The sequence below is a fragment of the Dreissena polymorpha genome, chromosome 12, assembly GCF_020536995.1.
Source record: "Dreissena polymorpha isolate Duluth1 chromosome 12, UMN_Dpol_1.0, whole genome shotgun sequence".
Taxonomy (NCBI): Eukaryota; Metazoa; Mollusca; class Bivalvia; order Myida; family Dreissenidae; genus Dreissena; species Dreissena polymorpha.
Window position 1 is genome coordinate 68,906,771 of NC_068366.1, and position 20,120 is coordinate 68,926,890.

The 20,120-nt window shown below is 34.0% G+C and overlaps 1 protein-coding gene across 7 annotated transcripts in view; it reads right to left on the reverse strand.

The window, feature by feature from the left end:
• Window positions 1-20,120, reverse strand: part of LOC127854197 (histone deacetylase 8-like) — a 45,786-nt gene that overhangs the window by 6,118 nt on the left and 19,548 nt on the right. For 5 of the 7 annotated variants that reach the window (XR_008036956.1, XR_008036957.1, XR_008036959.1 and 2 more), the window contains exons 4-7: window positions 10,706-10,847; window positions 9,454-9,566; window positions 5,871-5,948; window positions 5,439-5,547 (exon numbers count right to left, since the gene is read on the reverse strand). Coding sequence is in view for 3 of the 7 variants with exons in the window: in XM_052389226.1 (XP_052245186.1) it covers window positions 5,439-5,547; window positions 5,871-5,948; window positions 9,454-9,566; window positions 10,706-10,847 (442 nt within the window). In the remaining 4 variants the exon portion in view is untranslated. The remainder of the gene's footprint in view (window positions 1-5,438; window positions 5,548-5,870; window positions 5,949-9,453; window positions 9,567-10,705; window positions 10,848-20,120) is intronic. The other 2 variants (XM_052389227.1, XM_052389229.1) reach the window with 2 other exon arrangements.

Sequence of the window (20,120 nt, forward strand, 5' to 3'; positions counted from 1 at the left end):
AAGTCATCCTTCATGGAATTGGAAAACAAATCATCAAATTTATAGCACACCAATTCAATTTAATAAGAGATAAACAAAAAATATATGTCCAAGGTTTTAAATGCAATTCATCATCAAGTGTACAGCACACCAATTCAATTTAATATGAAATAAGAAAAAGAACTAAAAATATGTATGAGGTTTTCATGTATATTGTTATCATAGGTCAAATTTTCCATGAACAAAAAAACAGTATTCGAAGAAACAACATTTCCAAAATGACAAGAATGTATTAAGAGAAGTTGATTCTAACATGCAGTGATGCTGTCTTTAAGACATCCTACTAAAATGAAACTGATTGAATCTTTCTAGTAATAATAGCGCACCACTGGGACCTAGGAGTGATTGGTAGAATATGTTGTAATGTAATGTTCAGATTTAAAATGAAGTAGCCCATAAAATGGATTTTCGGGCATTTGTAATGGGAATAAATGTTGTTATTCAAAAGTGAAAGCATACAAATTTGTGAATTAAATTGTGAAAAAAAAACAGATTATTTTGAAAGCAAATACCCATTAGACATCTCAACACAACAGCGTAAACAGGGACGCAATAAATATGTTTGCATCTGAGATAGCAATATCTCCATTCCAGATAAGACATTTTCAAGCATTTTCAGTTGCTACTGCATTTTAAAATGTGCATTATCTGTACTAAAAGTGTTGTTAAACATATTGGTGGTGATGATGATAAAAATATACACCTCCTTCTCCACCTCTTCTTTTTATCAATGTTCAATTATCTAAGTATAAAAGGGGCCATAATTCTGTCAAAATGCCAGTCAGAGTTACATAACTTTGCCTGCACAGTACTCAAATGATAGTAAGTGCTGCAAGTATGAAAGCAATAGCTTTGATACTTTACGAATAAAGTGAACCTAAACACAAAACTTTACAAAAAAATTAATTATGTATAAAAATAAAAAGGGAACATAATTCTTACAAAATGCTTGATACAGTTGTCTTCTCTTGTTTAAAGATTGGGGTCATGTTGGTAAAGAAATATGCAAAATATAAAAGTAATATGTCAAGGGACATAGGAAATATTTAACATTCCAAGACTCACAGTAACGGGAACGCTGACGTGTGTAGGATAGCTACACTATATATATATATATATATATATATATATATATATATATATATATATATATATATATAGTCAAGCTAAAAATGTGTAATTGTAGCAATTAACGGCTGTGCAGTCATAATGCACTAGCGCGTGACAAAGTCAATTGATCTTTATCGCCGATAAAGTGATAAAAACAACATTAAGCCGGCGAGTGTTTTTATAAGAAGGCGATAAAAGGATTAGTGATCGTCTATAAAGACATAAACATACAGTGAATTGCAACATTTATAACAAACTTTGGGCAGTTATGAAAGAGGATTTGTACATGTTTGTATTTTGTATAAGGTTGTTTGAATGAAAATGCTGTTAGTGTGATGTTTGCGTACAGTTAAATTTTTACAACATTTTGGCGTCTTTTTCTTTGAATGAGAACGGTACAGTAACACCGTACTTTCCGTTTTTGACAGCAAATCCTTTTTTTATACTTGTTCGGACGTGATCACAATGGCAAGTGACAAGCTTAATTTACTGAATGAACAAGATGCATGAGTAAACATTTATACTATCGAAGATAAAGTCATTGATTTTACATTGTTCAATGTAAGTTAACTATGTTATTATGCTCAGTTATTGGCAACATTTCAACATTTTGTTCATCTCCCATCCAGCTAGATAAGTTCAACCTTAGTAAAAATAATACTGAAAAATTAATTTTGATAAAAGGTGAATCTCAATTATTATTGCTCTGTGGCAATGGACATTGAATGCATGTGCCCACAAAAATCATCCCAGATAAGCCTGTGCATTCCACACAATTTTAACAGGGTCAGCCCATTGCTCTTTTAGGGTATTTTTTTTGCTTTAAAAGCAGTCTCTACTTAGCAAAAATTCAGTTTAGGCTTAAAGTGTCTTCTCTGATTAGCCAGTGCAGACTGCACAGGCTAATCTGGGACAACACTTTACGGATATGCATTAAGCCCTGTTTTCCCAGAGTGAGGCTCAAATACATGTACTTACTAACTTGAATACGAAACCCTCAATGGTCTGAAACACCTCAAGATAACCTGCATAGCTACATAACTCGCACATTCACAATCCGAAATAAGCTGACAGCATTCACAAATCATGTCTGTCACTAAGAAACTGTTAAGTGGAATAAATCTCAATATGAGTAACCAAGTATGATAAGACCTCTTTTTCACATTCTACTTTATAAAGCTTCATTTGCTAAGAGTTGAAGCATAAGCTTGCTTTAAAAATTGAGAGACAAAATCACTTTGATCCAATACCAAAATACAAGAAAGACTATGGCACAAACATGTATACAAATCCTAATACTCTATCAGAGCTGAATGATCTTTAACCCTTTGCATGCTGGGAAATTTGTCGTCTGCTAAAATGTCGTCTGCTGAATTTGTAAAATAAGCATTTTCTTCATTTTTTTTCAAAGAATACTATCAGAATAGCAAACAGTTTGGATCCAGATGAGACGCCACGTCTCATCTGGATCCAAACTGTTTGCAAAGGCCTTTAAAATTCGGTTCCCGCACTGAAAGGGTTAAATACGTGAATATGTGAATCAGGTCAGTAAGAAACAAATAAACTTTGATCGAATCCTCACATGGTAAGACCACTAGTATGGTACAGTCTGCCATACAAATCTGAATAGGCTAATATAGGCTAATACATGCTTTAGATATAAAAACACATCAGGTAAGTTATAAGAAAAAGACATTTTCAACAATTACATTATGTTAAATATACTCTTAACGAATACTGAATTTATATGTCAGAATTTGTTCTGTTCCATGTAATGTTTATTTCACTTTAGGCTTAACAAAAAAATATGTGTGTTTCCACTGACATGGCCTAAAAAAAAAGGGTAGGTAGGTAGGCAAATAGTTTAATTTAAATTTTTAATTTTTTTTTAGAAAATGTCGTACATGGTGCATCTTCTTCTCATTTTTTTTGTACAGCTGTATGTATAATAAATTTGATGATGTATGTAATGCTTTATGGCTTTTTTTAAATGCTTTTATGAAATAAAAACTTGCTGTTCATTAATTTTGCATTTGTTGCTTTCCTTATTTTCGAGTTTAATGTTGACTCCTGGCAACGGCTTTAATAGTCCATTTTATGACCAATAAAAGGCATAGCTTAAGTCGCAGTAAGCTTGACCCTCAGTGTCTATAGGGATTCAGTGTTGTTATACTTTTTGTTCCTTTGGGATCATGGAGTATATACTATATAATTAATAATTAATAATATATTAAATAGCCCAAAAGCCGTGCTATAGGGACGCGAATGGTGTTATATGTAACATTATCACCATGAACAGACCCAATCAAACTGGGTGTGCTATTATATTTCATGGATGCATTTTATGCTTCCAACGGACCACATTTTCAGATTATATTATGTACTGGTGTCGTGTGGTCTATCTACCAGAGCTAGCGCTGTCCCAATATTTCTTTGAGCCAACCAGGTTTTTGTTTTTCGATGTGCGAAAAATGGTTTTGAAATAATTATATATACATTTAATATCAACTTGTTTATATTTCTTTTAATGACAACAAGGGCATATCACATATCGTAATGTAACATACATTTTTCAATATAGAAATAATTAGTATGGTACTTGTCAAAGTACAAACATAATTTATTTTATAGATGTACTTTTTATAGGGGTGTCGATTGTTCCAAATTTGAAATCCTGAAAATTAGGCCGGGGGTCTTGGAACTGCAGCCGCAGGAACCCAACAGGAATAAAGGGCGGATCCCCCACCCCATCCAGAGCCCTTACTAATTGTTCTTTTTTATAGTCTTTCCAATTGTATTTTCAGGTGAACACAATTTAAAATATTACAAACCACACCGTCCTTATCACCGCATGTGCATTCGTCATTCTATTTCTTCTATAAAGAACTTTGAAAATAAATTATAATCGACAAAAAATAATGTACCCGAAAAACGACAGTCCAAAAAATTGTACGCGTTTTCCACATTAAATAAAATGTGCATATCGTTTGACTGCAGACATTGTTAAACCTAGCAAATATACAATTTGGTTGACATATTGCTTTACAATAGCATTTTTTGTGGGTAAAAAACAACTTAATTATAACCTTTCAATTTCAAACGATAATCGGCAGAAAGGTGTAACATCGTCGAAATAGAACTAATTATTTAATTATCATCCTTTAATTCCGATCGATGGTCGGGAGAAAGGTGTTAAGTAATCAGCTTAGAAATAATTTATTTCACTTCTTTTGATTTTGATTTGTTAATTTTTAAATACGACGTTTGCCATCGGCCGCTATATTGTTGGCAGACGACAAGATCAACTGACTGTGTATTCCAAGTGTACAGTGTCTGCGCATGAATGACCCAATATTATGTGTGAGCAAACTAAATGCTGATTGGCCAGCTACCACGTGCGCTTCAATAACCATAAAAATAACGGATAACGTAGACAAGTTTATTATTGAGCGAAGTTTATTGAGCGTCGCCGAAAAAATACGCGGTCTGATTTTTTTCGAATTTTGGCTCAAAAAAAATTAGGACCGGCGGCAAAAAATTAGGTAGGGTCGGGCCACCGTAAACAAACAATTATTTTTTTTACGCCATATAGGATTTTTAGGGGGTATTTTTCTTCTCATGTTTAGACAAATTCAACATAAAGGAAGGACAACATTCTTGTCTTTCTCAGCTCCTGAATCACCACAATGGTCGCACATATATTACACGGCAATAATAGATGCATAGTAAGCAAATTCCATGTGTCTGAACAAAACTGACAAAATACTTTTAGCCATCAAAATACCTAATAGGTCACATATTACAAATCAACAAACTTGTGTAAGCACAATTTAAAGAGTTACAGACCTGAATTTTTTTTTTTTTAAACATTTGGATTTATAAATACAATGGCTGGCTTCTTGTCTCGGTAGTAGGAGGAAAATCAAACAAAATTTCAATTTAGGCCCCATTTATTCATAAATAAAGATTATCTTCCGAACTAAAATCAACAAAGTTGAAACAAATAGTTGTTTGAGTCTCGTTATAGGAAAACTGGGCTTAATGCATGTGCATTAGTGTTGTCCAAGACTAGCCTTTGCAGTCCGCACAGGCTTATCAGGGAGAACACTTTCTGTCGAGCTGGATTTTTGCTACAAGACTTCCTTTAAACGAAAAAAATACCATAAAGCAAAAAGCATTGTCCCTGAGTATCCTGTGTGGACAACACTTTACCCACATGCATAAAACCCTGTTTTTCCAAAGCGAGGGCCATATAATCCTGTCACATTTACTGACCATACTGAGCTTACCTGCATACCAGGGCAGAGAACTCTGCATCCTTGATGCCGTCTTGTAGTGGAATGTTCACGCTGTAGTACTTCCCCTTGCCCATCCCCACATCTGAAACACTGCCAGTACCTGGGAATATCAACAAAGCAATTGTAGTCAGGGAGAGACTAGTTTTGTGAATGTTAACACTCTTAATACTTTTCATTTAAAGTTAGTGCTATTTTACACAGTCTCGGAGGCGGGGGGGAACACTCCAGGCTTTATCAATAAAGTAATGACTCATAGATTTTCTCTTTTAGATTTTAGATTTATAGGAAAATGCAAGTAAAGTAAAGCACAATTTCATGGAGTATCTGCTGTTTTTTTCCAATCAAAGCACTGCTGTATTTCATCAATGATGATGCTGTATAATAAAGCTTTGACTACTGGTTCCACAATTTTACTGCTCCTACCTGGGAAGAATCCAACAGCATGTTTATGTACGGAGACCGTCAACACTTTGTTGGAGGAACAGAACGCATCCTCCACACCTAAAAGATCAGATCGAAACAAAGGTTATGTGTTAAGAGGAGACAGGGTTAAAAGCTTTCTGGTTTGTGCCGGAATTCCCTATTTTCAAGGCACCAAAAGGTCCGAATTAATGTAAATTCTATTAGAAATTATTTTTGTTTTGAAGGGGGGGGGGGGCATCTAAAACAGACATCCCTGGTGTGTTTTTTGTGTTTCATACAGAGAAAAAGTTATAAATTATCGGGAAAAAGGCAGTTGAAGCCTATGCAACCAACAAAGCACACAAACACACTGTTGAAATCGTGAAAATCATGTGCAGTTAAAGGTACCGTCAACCATGAATGATGTAAAAAAAAAAGTTCTAAAATACCGCATATGAAAAAAGTTGCTAAGTTTTCGTATTTTCAGTTATTCGGTAATAAATTTTACAGGGTACCTGTACCAGGTAACTACCAGTTAACGCCAGTAGATTGATCATCATCGTCACGTGGTAAACCTAGGAATGCAAATTGTGCATGCATAGTGAATTGTTTATAATTATATATAAAATGATCAATCTACTTGCGTTATTTATAGTGTGTATATCTTAATGTCACCTATTTTTGCGATGTACTTTCGATTTCACATCCCACAATTTTATTACCAAATATACTGAAAATATGAACTTTTTTCAAGTAATGTAATATACCAGTCATGATATTTAATCAATATAAAATAATAATTGTAAAAAAATACAGTATTTTAGAACTTTTCTTTTTTTGTCATTCGTGGTTGACGGTACCTTTAATGCATTGGGTCATACCTCATTGTCTCATGTATATGTTGAATTACCAAAATTTTTCAGTTTTGCAAAGTTTTACCCCTGCATTCAACTGAACTTTGTAGTGACTAAAGGAGAAACAATACATGTAAAAAAAACAGGTAAACTTAAGTTTTAAAAGGACATTATTAGTATTATTTTTAAATTTCTTTTTATTATGTCTGTTTAGTTTGTATGGAATTTTCCAATTTCAACAGTTCAGCCAGTTTACAGCAAAGGTTGACATATGTCATTTTTAATTTCCATTGCAGTATCTTAAATATTAGCAGGCATTACCCACCATATATAAGCACTTTTTGACAAACAAGCCATCATTCTTTTCACATTTAAATGTATTAATTTAAATTTGTTATCTACACAATTAAACTTCTTTTATACCTTTTTCTAGGGAAATATCTAGAGCAAAAAGAAGGGTGCATGGCCTTATTGCTTTTAGCTGCCCAAAAGCTGTCCCTCAGGACAGGTCAACACAAAATGTTGAAGCCTCTTCAAATGTTTAATTTCTTTGCAAAGTTTTAGTGAAAGGAATGTCTATGCTTGAAGACCTCAAATTTGGATTTTCTAAGATTTACATGTAGTACGTTTTTAGAAAATGTCTGTTACAACATTTCACCCTACCTTCTTGTAGAACAATACAAACAATTCTTCATATTTTACAGCCTACGCATTTTGAATTAGAAAAAAATAGCATGAAAAACCATGAAATTGATAAAAATGAAACATTATCTATATATGATTTTCAATTAGAGTATTACAATTGCTTATACCTGTATGTTGAACTGCATTTTAAAATTTATATAACAAAGTGCTATACAATTATACGGCTGTATAATTAAATATATAAACAAATTATTGAGTATATTGGAAAAGTTTGGCTTTTTGGGGGGAAATTTTGGTCAGATTTTTGGGAAAAAAATGTTACTTTTTGCCATTGGAAACCAGCCTGTATGAGGATGTAATTTGGGGCTAAAAATCACTGTAGCAGCATCCTGAACATTATGTGGTCTTAGATCTGTTCATTGTATCAATATGGTACATAAAAAATAGTGCTGCAACAATAGGCCAAAAACCGTATTGCAATATATTGTCAGTTCAATAACCCGTATGCCAATATATTGCAATATATTGCTAGCTTGTGCCAGAATTATAACTCGCCAGCTAATCACCAAAACCAACTTAATTACATGTACATAACCTTTGTATAAATTGTATGTCAAGGTTCTAGTTATATCCTATTGGCAATCCTAGCCTTTTTTACAAAATGCTTAATAAACACAATTAACTCTCTTTTTGGCTTTACAAAGCATTATGTTATAAAATATTAGTATTGCCATTTTGTCCATTGGATATTCCCATTAAACATTAAGAATAACAACTCGAACAAGAATTGTGGGTGTTAAAAAGCGGGTCGTATAACTTATCAGAATTCTGTAAAAACAAGATGTGTTTGTGAAACACAATGTCCCCCTATATGACGTTTGACCTTGAAGGATGACCTTGACTTTTACACTTCACCACTCAAAATGTGCAGCTCCATGAGATACACATGCATTTCAAATATAAAATTGCTAGCTTCAATATTGCAGAAGTGACATTACACGAGCAATTTTGACCCATATATTTGACCTTGAAGAATGACCTTGACCTTGACCTTTCACCACTCAAAATGTGCAGCTCCTTGAGATACACATGCATGCCAAATATCAAGTTGCTATTTTCAATATTGCAAAAGTGTTCATAAAATAAGCGATTTGGGCCACATATATTTGACCTCTGACCTTGGAGGATGACCTTGACCTTTCACCACTCAAAATGTGCAGCTCCACGAGATACACATGCATGCCAAATATCAAGTTGCTATCTTCAATATTGCAAAAGTATTCATAAAATAAGCGATTTGGGCCACATATATATATGACCTCTGACCTTGAAGGATGACCTTGACCTTTCACCACTCAAAATGTGCAGCTCCATGAGATGCACATGCATGCCAAATATCAAGTAGCTATCTTCAATATTGCAGAAGTTATCATAAAATGAGCTATTTTGGCCACATATATTTGACCTCTGACCTTGAAGGATGACCTTGACCTTTCACCACTCAAAATGTGCAGCTCCATGAGATACACATGCATGCCAAATATCAAGTTGCTATATTCAATATAGCAAAAGTTATTGCAAAATGTTAAAGTTGGCGCAAACAGACCAACAGACCAACCAACCAACCAACCAACCAACCAACCAACAGACAGGGCAAAAACAATATGTCCCCCACTACTATAGTGGGGGACATAAAAAATTGATCATTATTACTTCTGTTTATAATGACATCAATTTTTATTTGGATTATATAATTATTTTTTTTACGTATTTCTACAAGCTTCATCTTAAATTTAACAGTATTAAATGCAAAAGCAGATCTTGCGGACTCCCATGTAACAACGCTTCTCCTTACAACAGAATTTTTAGAATGCTATTTTTGCGCAACAATTTATTTTTACTAAACACCAATTTGTTTTGTTTACCTTATAATGATATTATTTTTCGGATTTTCTGGACGAAATGTGGATGAATTTTTGTTGAATTTTCGTACCGGTATAATGAAAATCCTATCGCAATACAACATGCGGATTGTGTATTGCGATATATACCGAAAAACCGATATATTGTTGCAGCACTAATAAAAAACTACTGATAAATACTACCATCACCATGGTGAACATCGAGGTCAATATATAGGACTCTGTTGAATTTCTCACGCAGTTTCAGTATTCCCAAAACCACATCATTGGTATAGCAGAACCCAGATGCACTGTCTCTGCGTAGAAAAAAAAGCTATTTTATATTGGTTTTTAATATCTTTTGTCTAATTTCGAATGTATTTGAGCAAGATAAGTAATTAAGTCAGTTAATTTCCTCTTAGATTTTCTTGGTAAGGTAGTTCATGAGTACTAACAGCACATACACATTTACTTGAAAAAAAATTTAATGAGAGATACAAAAAGCATTGCTGTTGAAATAATTTATGATCAATCCCAACAAATATTTGGTGGCCAGATTCAGAGAACATGCAATCCTCTGATTTTTCGTCAAGCGCTCTGGAATCACTGAGCTAAATTCTGGGACAGTTCCAAAACAAAAGTAAATCATAGTGTGGAATAGTTAACGGATATTTAATGACATACAGTGTTCTCATAATGTATAGCTTTGTACACGACTATATAAATGTTAGGTTTAATTGAACAAATCAATGCTTTTTGTCACATAACTGTAAAAACTCAGTCATGAGCCGAGAATGTTTTCGTTAAAAAATAATTTCAAATTATAGACTGGGCCCATGATCGTAAAAATGCAGGACTGGTACACCATGTGCCTGATATTATTGAGAAAATTGTGGGATAACCCTGTATTTATACAGTCATTCGATTGACACTGGGGTAAGGCAAATAAAACTATGTGAATTATGTACTGCGATGAATGCTCATTAGACACTGGTCTTATTCAATTATAACAACCAATCAACTAACCAATAAATCTACAAGTAAATTTAAATTTAGATCAATGAAACATCCAAATTATTTGTCCGTAAATTGCGGAAAGTGAAAATAAATATATGTGAATGATCAACTCGTATTTTTCTGCATTTTAAGGACGTATTCATTTTAACTGGTATACGAAATCAATGTTTGACAGATTATACATGCATATCTAAATGTTAGGTGGTAAAATACACAGATTTAAAGTACCTTTTGGCTTGATTGGCCCCTAAATCACAACACAGTGAGCAGATAGACTTTTTGCGAAAATAAAAGGTTTAATTTTTTTTTTCACAGCAGTCAGCACCCAAAAAGAGCTTTGGTGTCAGTAAAAACAAAACCATTATGAGGATGCAACCAGGAAAGAAATAATAAATTTAACCAATCTTATATCAGCCAGTACAGTAGTGCTAATACCCACTTCTTTCCATGATGCCACCCTCCAAACCAGTTGATAGCTATGTCAGCAGTCTTGTTCATGAGACACTCTGCTGCCTGTATGGTTGCCCCGGTAACCAGAGAGGCGTAGTCATAGACACCAGGATGGGCAGGGCAGTCATAACCTGGGGGTGGAGGTCATGCTGATTGAATGCATTTGTTACAACTTGGACACAACCTAATAGTTTCAAAGAACAACCATACAAATAATTTCTAATTTTAATGAAAATACGTTTTTTTCATGCTAACATTTAATATGTTTATGGTAAAAATATTTATTTTCGTTAAAATTTAACAATTTTAAGCACAACAGTGCAAATTATTTGCAATTCATAAATGAACAGATTTAAGATTTTTTCTACCTGGGAATAGGTCTGTGTGCAGTAAAAAATTTCTAACATTACGGAAACTTTGGAGGTAACCTTACTTCTTGAGGACTCAACTTTTCATAAGAGCCACATCTCAATTATTATGATATACTTGATGAAAATGTACATGTACAAGAATACTATGTTTTCTACCTTAAAGTAGGCATTTTACAAGATCAGTGCCTTCCAAAGGCTACCATACAGTCAGATATGATGACAAGATACTTTTGAAGAAGAAATATTAAAAGAAGTTGTTTTTCAATATCTGATAATTTTCATTTAATACGTTATAAACAGATCTAGGCTGACCGTCTTACCAAAAACGGAAGAGAAGTAAAGCGTGGCCCATTTCAGAATAATACATAATATCTACTTGGAATTTTCATAGCCAGAGGCAAATAAGAAAAGGCGCCACACAACATGCTTGTCCCGTAATCGTTCATAGTTCATGGACGACACATAGTTACTGGCAATGTTTATTACTCTTACATTACCGGTATGTAGCCTATCATTCGATATCTCGTCATGCGCGAATTGCCAAGATGACGAGATTTGCATTAACTACCATTTTCTCGTGTCACGCATGGGACAAGTCGGTCCCTCTTTATTATATCGGTTTTTCTGCATAATATAGGATAAAATATTCAACAACACCATGTATCAGTTTCTAGTCCAATTTAATGTCTAACATACTTAATATTTTCGGTTATACAAATACAGTCTGATAGCTACATGATCGTATCTTTCTCGATCCGTACACCTCCAAGTCTAAACGCTAACCCAACCGCGGAGCGCCGCTCTCCTTCCAAACATCCCCATTTTGTCCCCAAATTAATTTGCATATTTTTCTTTTAAACTTTTGATTGGTCCTCAGCTAGTATGGTTATTATTCATTGGTTGATTCGTCAGAATATTCTAGAAGGAACACTTTTTCATGTATTCACTTGCTTGGCGGATATACTAAAATTTAATCAATATATATTGGTACTAATCAATTTTTATTGATATAGAGTAATTCTGTTACTTTCGTCAGTACTATAACTTTTGTACCCCAGACAATAGGTGACCTTTTCATCTGTGCTGTTTATTGACCATGAGTGTTACTTATAATCTCGTATCTATATGCCGACTCTGGACTCAATGTGTTCTTATTTGGATTTAATCAGGTCTGACTTTCCATGTTATTGATTCCAATTATACCCCACCCTGAGTGTGTTTGCTTTCTTACTTTAAATAAATCTTAACCAGGTCTTAGTTTTGTAAATACCTCCCATTATTAATTGTTCAGACTTTATCTTAACATTGCATATATACATTATTTGAATATACATATTATCCTTTTAATTTCTATCGTAAGAATAAAGTCATAAGAATAAACGATAAACGATATGTTTGCATACTCGCTACTGATATACTTGTCAATATTTCGTACATAAAGAAAACCCAAATATTTCACCCAATTTCTCATCATTATTTGACACAACTTATCCTCTCAATTTGATTTTTATGTATTTTAGGATACAGAAAAATCTTTAAGAATGTAAGTATGGAAGTAAACGAAAACATATTAATACATACGATGTAGAAAATCAAACACGCAAACATGAAAACATCAGTGACTAAAACATATATATGATGAAAATCTGCAAATTATTAATGAAATTTTTATCGAATGTTTCTGCTGAAATAATAAAACGTCGGAATATTTAAATAGTCAATGTCAATCACAATGAAGTGGAATGTGTCACTGGTTTGGAAAATCCAATACGAATAGTGTCCATTTTTGACATCTTCGCTGGAGGCGATGTGGCGTCTAGGTGAAGAGATGAGACATCTGGTTGTAGATGGTAACATGCAGTCGATTGAAACGACGGCTTCCGAATGAAGACGATGATGGTCGGTCGGAGAAGCTGTTGGTCCTCGGCTGTTGCACGATTTAGAATACTTCAAACGTTTATTATATATAGTTCTGGAGAATGTCTGCATTCATGACTGTAGTATTATAATTAGTGTTTATGTACATGAAATAAAGGTAACACACATATATATATTAGTTCATAGACGATAAAATGTTCACCTAATATATGTACAAAGTACGCGCGATTTTTCATCATCAAGTCCATTCATATCATCGTATCTTTAAAAATCATTTTCGACGACGCGTGAAATGTCCATTAACAGCCCACTCGTTGTATGGTACTGATGCTGGTTCACAATTTGGATCAATGTCGACAATGTTGATCCTAATTGAAGTCGTCTGTTACGTCATCTGATTCTCGACGGATACATCGTCGTCGAAGATATCGGTCGATGACATATTCTTCTTCTTTGTCGGGGTGTTAAGATCTGATCACGATCTCAAATGCGTTATGAACGCATGTTGCTGCAGGCAAACCACGCCAACTATCTTAGGAGCGCTGTTTTTCTCCTTAACTTGTATCGCATTGGCAAATCGTATAGGGTTAATTACATGGAATGGTAAACGGGCTTTCTATTTACATAGTTATAGTAAATCGAATTTGTTATATTAGCACTCAGATTACTTATCACACCTGTGATAATATACCTAGATAAAATGAATGTGCTAAAGAAACGCTATTCTCATGACACAAATTCATTATGTTTAATTTAAACTATACGCATTTGTCTATTAAATAAAATGCATTGTGCTTTATTATGTTTTATTTACTTAGAGAACAAAAATTTACAAACAAAATCCCTTGTCTTAATGTAGTTATTCTTATAAAGAAACGAAAAAAAACTATATATATGATCAGTATCAAAAATTTAATGTATTATAGCAATATAGTTGTATCTTTTGCATTATACTAATAAAAGGACTGTGTTGCTTTGAAGGATATTTACAAACTGTGTTAAAATGTTATCTACGCCTAAAAAGGTGTTTACTTGAGAGCTGTAGGGCATAAGCTAGCGTTAATTTACGTCGTTGTCAAGTGCGTTATCATTAGCTGGTCTGATACGCGTATATTTGTATAATGTCTTATGTGCAAACATACGAAAGCGTCGGTCAATAAGATTAGGTCGATATACGATACAGGTATTGTGCGTCGTTTGGAACGATACCGAACACTCTTATAATCAATTATGCAGATCCCGATATACATTCAATCCGAACTTGTATCGTTATTTACCTTGAGAAATTGGAATCACACTTATATAATCAATTATTTAAATTTCATTAGTTTGAAGTAACGTTGACCTACGAGCCTAATTGTTTATATAGAGCTAAGACCATATCAACAGATGTTCCCGATAATGGAATTACATTGGGGAAATGAAACCATATTGGCATAATAAATTATTCAAACTTCATTATTCGGTGTGACATAAAACTTTATATGGCCTGTACACATAAGATTTTCTGTTGACCCCTTTCATATGTACCGTTACAACGATAAATGATGTAATAACAATCCTATATGTCAATAGGTTGACCTGTTCCGTTAATCAACCGTCTGTCAGTTATATAATCCTTCAATTTCCTAATCTTAACGTATGGTATTGAACTTTTCAATTTATTTATCCCACCCTGGGTGTAAATGTATTCGTGTTCATACTTGAAATAAATCTTAAATCGGATCTTAGTCTATGTAAATATCTCCCAAAAGTTTTATTACGCTTCAGAGCTGGTTGCTTTTGCGCACGGATAAGTGGTATTTCACCCGTATACTAAAGTATGACATTTTCATTTCATTCTAAACCCGTAAATCAATGCTAATGACGATACATTATCGAAATCGGACGATATCGTCCTCTATAATCCTCTTTTTACATATTTAATACATATACATTCAAAACATATTTCTCTATATACAAAATTTTTGGGGTCTTTAAGTCTCGACATCTATCTCGCTTTATTTTGCAGTCCATTCATTTACATGTGTTCAGCCATTGTCTTAAGGCACGTGAAAATTGCTTTCTTCATTGCGTTATTTGAACGTGAAGTCCTTTTTGTCAATTTTCGTTTTTTGTGTTTTAACGCTACCGCGTCAATTTGCATCTGATCGTCTGAAGAATCATTTTCAAACCTACGTACAGGTGAGTTTTGTGAATTACCGTTATTGTAATGCATCGTATCTGATTCACTGGAGCTTGACTGTATATCCGCGAATTGTTTGTTTCTCAAATGTTTTTGCAGTTCCGCAAGTGGAATATTTTCCTCGTTGTCCGTATTTTCTCTAATCTGTCGGGTCTGTTGCGTAATTACAGGTAACCCATGTACTGAGTTATTTGAATCGCTATCAGAAGATAATGTGTCGTCCGCAAAGGCTAAATTTGCTTTTCTAATCGGGCGCGTTAACGATTGATTTATCACTGGCCATTCATCGATATTTGCGTGTCTTATTTGATCAGCGTGAACTTTAATAGTTGAGTTGTCTAACTGATTTTTTATTACGTATGTTAACGGCGACTTTTGTTCGATTATACGATAATATGGCCTCCATTTACTGTCTAATTTATTTGTACGTTGAAAGTTTTTGTAGTAAACGGGGTCATTGATTTCGAATTTAATATCTTTCGTATTTTTATTCGCATAATCAGCTTGTCTACGTTTCGATTTTTGAATTTGGGCACATACCTTTTTAAATGATTTGTGTTGTTCTTCTAATATTATTTTATGATAATCTTCACCGTGATATTTACGTCTAGGCTTTAACAAGTTGTCTATTGGAAGAATAGGGTCTCTATTAAAAAGTAAGAAGAACGGTGTGTGCTTCGAAGTCTCGGATGTACAAAATCTCATTGCCGCTAAAGACATGTTTAAATGTACGTCCCATTGTTGTACATTTTCTTGAACCCGTTTTGATAGTATATTATTCATAGTCCCATGTGAACGCTCGTTCATGCCATTAGACGCGGGATGATATATTGTCGTCTTTACGTGGTCAATGTTCATTGATTTTAATGTTTCAGTGAAAGCTGTGCTTGTGAATTCTTTTCCGTTATCAGTTATAATTCTTATAGGACAACTATGACGGCAATAAATCTCGTTCATTAACAGGTGTATTACGCTATCAGAAGACTTATCAGGCGATGCGAAAGCTTCTATGTATCCTGAGAATTGATCTACGAAACATATTATATATCTATTTCCGGAAAGCGTTTTCGGATATGGACCGCATATATCTATGGAAACAACTGAAAACGGAAACGGCGGTATTGAGGTATCTGACGATATGGGAGCTTTGATTGCTTTTAAGTTTCTACTTTGACATATAATGCACTTAGATACATAATCATTCAATTCTTTGAACATTTTAGGCCAGTAATATTTCTCTTTTAGTGTTTGGAAAAGCCTTTGAGACCCAGGATGTCCGTTTCCATCATGGTATTGCTTGACAACTGAATCAGTCAGGTGTTTAGGTACAAACAGCCTGAGAGTAGGTTCCTCATCTACGTTTGATATGTAGTACAGTATGTCATCAACCGTTAAATATCTATCATCTTCACTCTTGTTCTGTTTCCCTAATCTTAATCTCGCTTTAATCTCAGATATATGAGGGTCTTTTTCTTGTTCTATTTGCATATTAAGCCCTGATATGTTATCATTCGACGCTGTGTCGTCGACTGGAAGTGGCCGCGGGGTAATAATATTATCAATTATTTGCCTGTGATCGATATGCGTAGAGTCAATTACATTAATTTCGCGCGTCTGGTTTTGTCCATTTATTTCCGAACTAATCGTCAAATGTTTATCGTTAATATCTAATTCTAGTTCTGTTTGATCGCATTGATAATTCTTTATTTTGGTTTTTGGAGGTCGGCTTAGAAAGTCAGCAATAATATTCTTTTTTCCCGGTATATATTCAATTTTGCAGTTGTAACCCGCTATACTTAAGGCCCATAATTGTATTTTCTTGTTTTGCATCGGACTTTCCAATAAATACTTAAGCGGCTTGTGATCACTCTTTATAACAAATTCAGCATTGTGTAAATAATGGTGCAATTTACTTAGACTGTAAAATATGCTGTAACATTCTTTTTCAATGGTACTATATTTGCATTGTGTGGGGCTTAATCTGTGCGATATGAAAAATATCGGCTTTTCGCCCACATAATCCCCGGTCTCGTTACTGTCGCATTTTTGAGTCAAACAGGCTCCGACGCATTTATCAGATGCATCCGTATACAGAATATAACCTTTTTTTGGATCAGGGTATGAAAGATAAGGGATTTGCGTAAATGAGTCTTTTAATTGTAGGAAACTATCTTCGCATTGTTTTGACCATTTAAATGGGACATTCTTTCTCGTGAGATTAATGAGTGGCTCGACTACTTCTGAATACGACGGACAGAATCTCCTATAAAATCCTGCAGCACCTAAGATGGATCGTACATCGCGCACGCACTTTGGCCTAGGGAATTGTCGGATCGCTTCCACTTTTAACGGATCCGGCCTTATACCATTTTGATCTATGATGAAGCCTAGGTATCTAGTCTCTCTTTGTAAGAATTGACATTTTGATAGTTTTAGCTTTAGGTTATGTTTACTGAGACTCTGTAGTACTGTATCTACGTGTGATAAATGAGATTGCAAGTCAGGTGAAAATATTAAAATATCGTCTAGATACGCCACAGCGAAGCTCTCACAACCTTTGAGTACTTTATTAGCCAATTCTTGAAATATAGCACCGGCGGAGGAGGCACCGAAGGGCATAACATTAAATTGAAATAGACCCCTGAATCCCGAAGCGAAAGCCGTTTTTTCTCGGTCCTCTTCCTTTATAGGTATTTGCCAATATCCCGATATCAAATCTAAACTGGTGAAATATTTACTTTTACCTAATAACGCCAATATATCATCTATTAATGGTAATGGATAGGCAATTGGTTTTGTAATTTTGTTTAATTGTCTAAAATCAACACAGAACCTTTTCTCATCTTTATTATCTTTATTTGAATCATGGTTATTTTTCTTTTTATCTACTAAAACAATAGGGAAGCTCCACGGACTTCTTGATGGACTTATTATGTTTGCGTCTAGCATTTCGTCGATGGCTTTATCTATGAATACCTTATTGTTTAATGGTGTTCGATACGGCCTTAATTTAATGGGCGGATGATCCCCTGTATCTATGGTAAATTCTATCGCTGAAGTTTGTGTTAATTCTAAATTATTTCTTGCGAAGAGAGTTCTGTGTTTTAAGAGTATCGGTAGAATATTTTCTTTTTGATTTTCATCTACACGTAAATCTGATAAGATTTCATCTTTAGATAAACCTGATTTCGGCTGATTATTTTTAATAACTTCTTGTACTGAGCATATTTCATTATCATTTACCGATTTTATTCGCCCTATGGCACAGTGTCGTCTAAGCCTTATTGTTTTGTGCGTATTGTTTATAATTAAAATGGGAAATTGTCTATCACGCGTTGTCTTGACGACTGAATTAACAATTGTTAAACCGGGTTCATTATCAAAGAAAGAATTGCTTATTCCATTGAATTCATAATTCGTATTTGAACGTATGCAGTTTCTTTTAGCTTGAGCAAAAAGTCTATAGGCAGTTTGTGGTTTTAACACAGTATGTCTAGTTAATCTCGCTATCGTTGAGAGATGTACATCTTCTTCTTGAGGTACATAACAGTTATCAATCCTCAGACATCCTAAATCAAAGTATAAACGGACACCATTATCTTGTAAAAAGTCTCTTCCTAAAATAACATTTCTATTAACGTTACTTACTACAAAAAACATGTGCTCTTTATATATGCTCCCTATTTTGAATCTCAATTTTACACTTCCGTGGACATGTAATGAATTTCCGTTTACCGACTTTAGATTTACTTTTTTTATTATCAGTGCTGGTTTGTGTTTTAACATATCATAAGTACGTTTACTTATCAATGAAACTTCAGCGCCGGAGTCTACCAAGCTCCTAAATTGATAACCACCTGTTGAAATAACACAAGAATTTGGACTACCACACAAAGCGATATTATATGTCTCGACTTTTCCATTCTTACCATAGACCCCTTTTTGGTAAGAATTTCCTAGTTTTTTCGATTAATGTACGTTTTCCTTTGGGTACATTCTCTACTAAAGTGTCCTAATTTACCACAATTCCAACAATCAATTTTATCTTTCCAATTTTTGTCATATTCTTTCTTGCGCCTTTTATCGTTTTGATTTATCGTATGACCGTTCCGCCCTACCGTATATGCACTTATCTCGCGTTGCCTACGGCGACAGATTTCAATAGAATGACCGTGTTTCTTACAATATGTGCAAACAATAGATGACCTAATATAATCGATACCTGTCTGAATATTATCGGTCGTAATGTTATCAAGTCCATTTATTTGTGATCGTAACTCAAACCTAGCTCTGACACTTTGCTCATGTATAGCGCTTTTTAAAGCATTTGATAACGTTGCATGATTTTCGCGCATTAATTTAAGTCTCAAATAATCGTGCGATAATCCGTCAATAAAAATTTCTACTAACTGTTTTTCTTTATATTCTAAATTTCCTTCAATATTTTCGTATGCATCCGTCGCAAGAGATAAAAGTCGCTCAGCGTATATTTGAACATTTTCGTCGGTCTTTTGTTTAGTCGTCTTTAATAATGAGAAAGCGTATTGTGGGTCTTGAATTTCTGCAAATCTTAATTTAAGCTGTTCCTTTAAATCTGTCCACGTCCCTGTCGAATCATCAGTCAAAAAACGATGTATGTAATCACTAACAAGCCCTTTACTAGATTGGTAAGCAACAAATTTTAATTTATTCTCATCTAAATTGGTAAGCATTCCATATTTTTCTACATTTGTAATCCAATTTTTAAATTCGTTTGAATTTCCATCAAATGATTGTACAACCTGTGAAATAGTCTGAGTGCTTATGGCCGTTTTAACATCTTTAATTTGTTCATTTAAATTTTGAAATAATTCAGGGATTATTTGATTTGCCATTTTGATACAAGCGTTAGGAAATAAAACAGTCACTCACCGGAAGTTGCAGAATATGTGCGGTCTGATGTCGTTGTTCCCGGCTCACGGTTGTTGTTA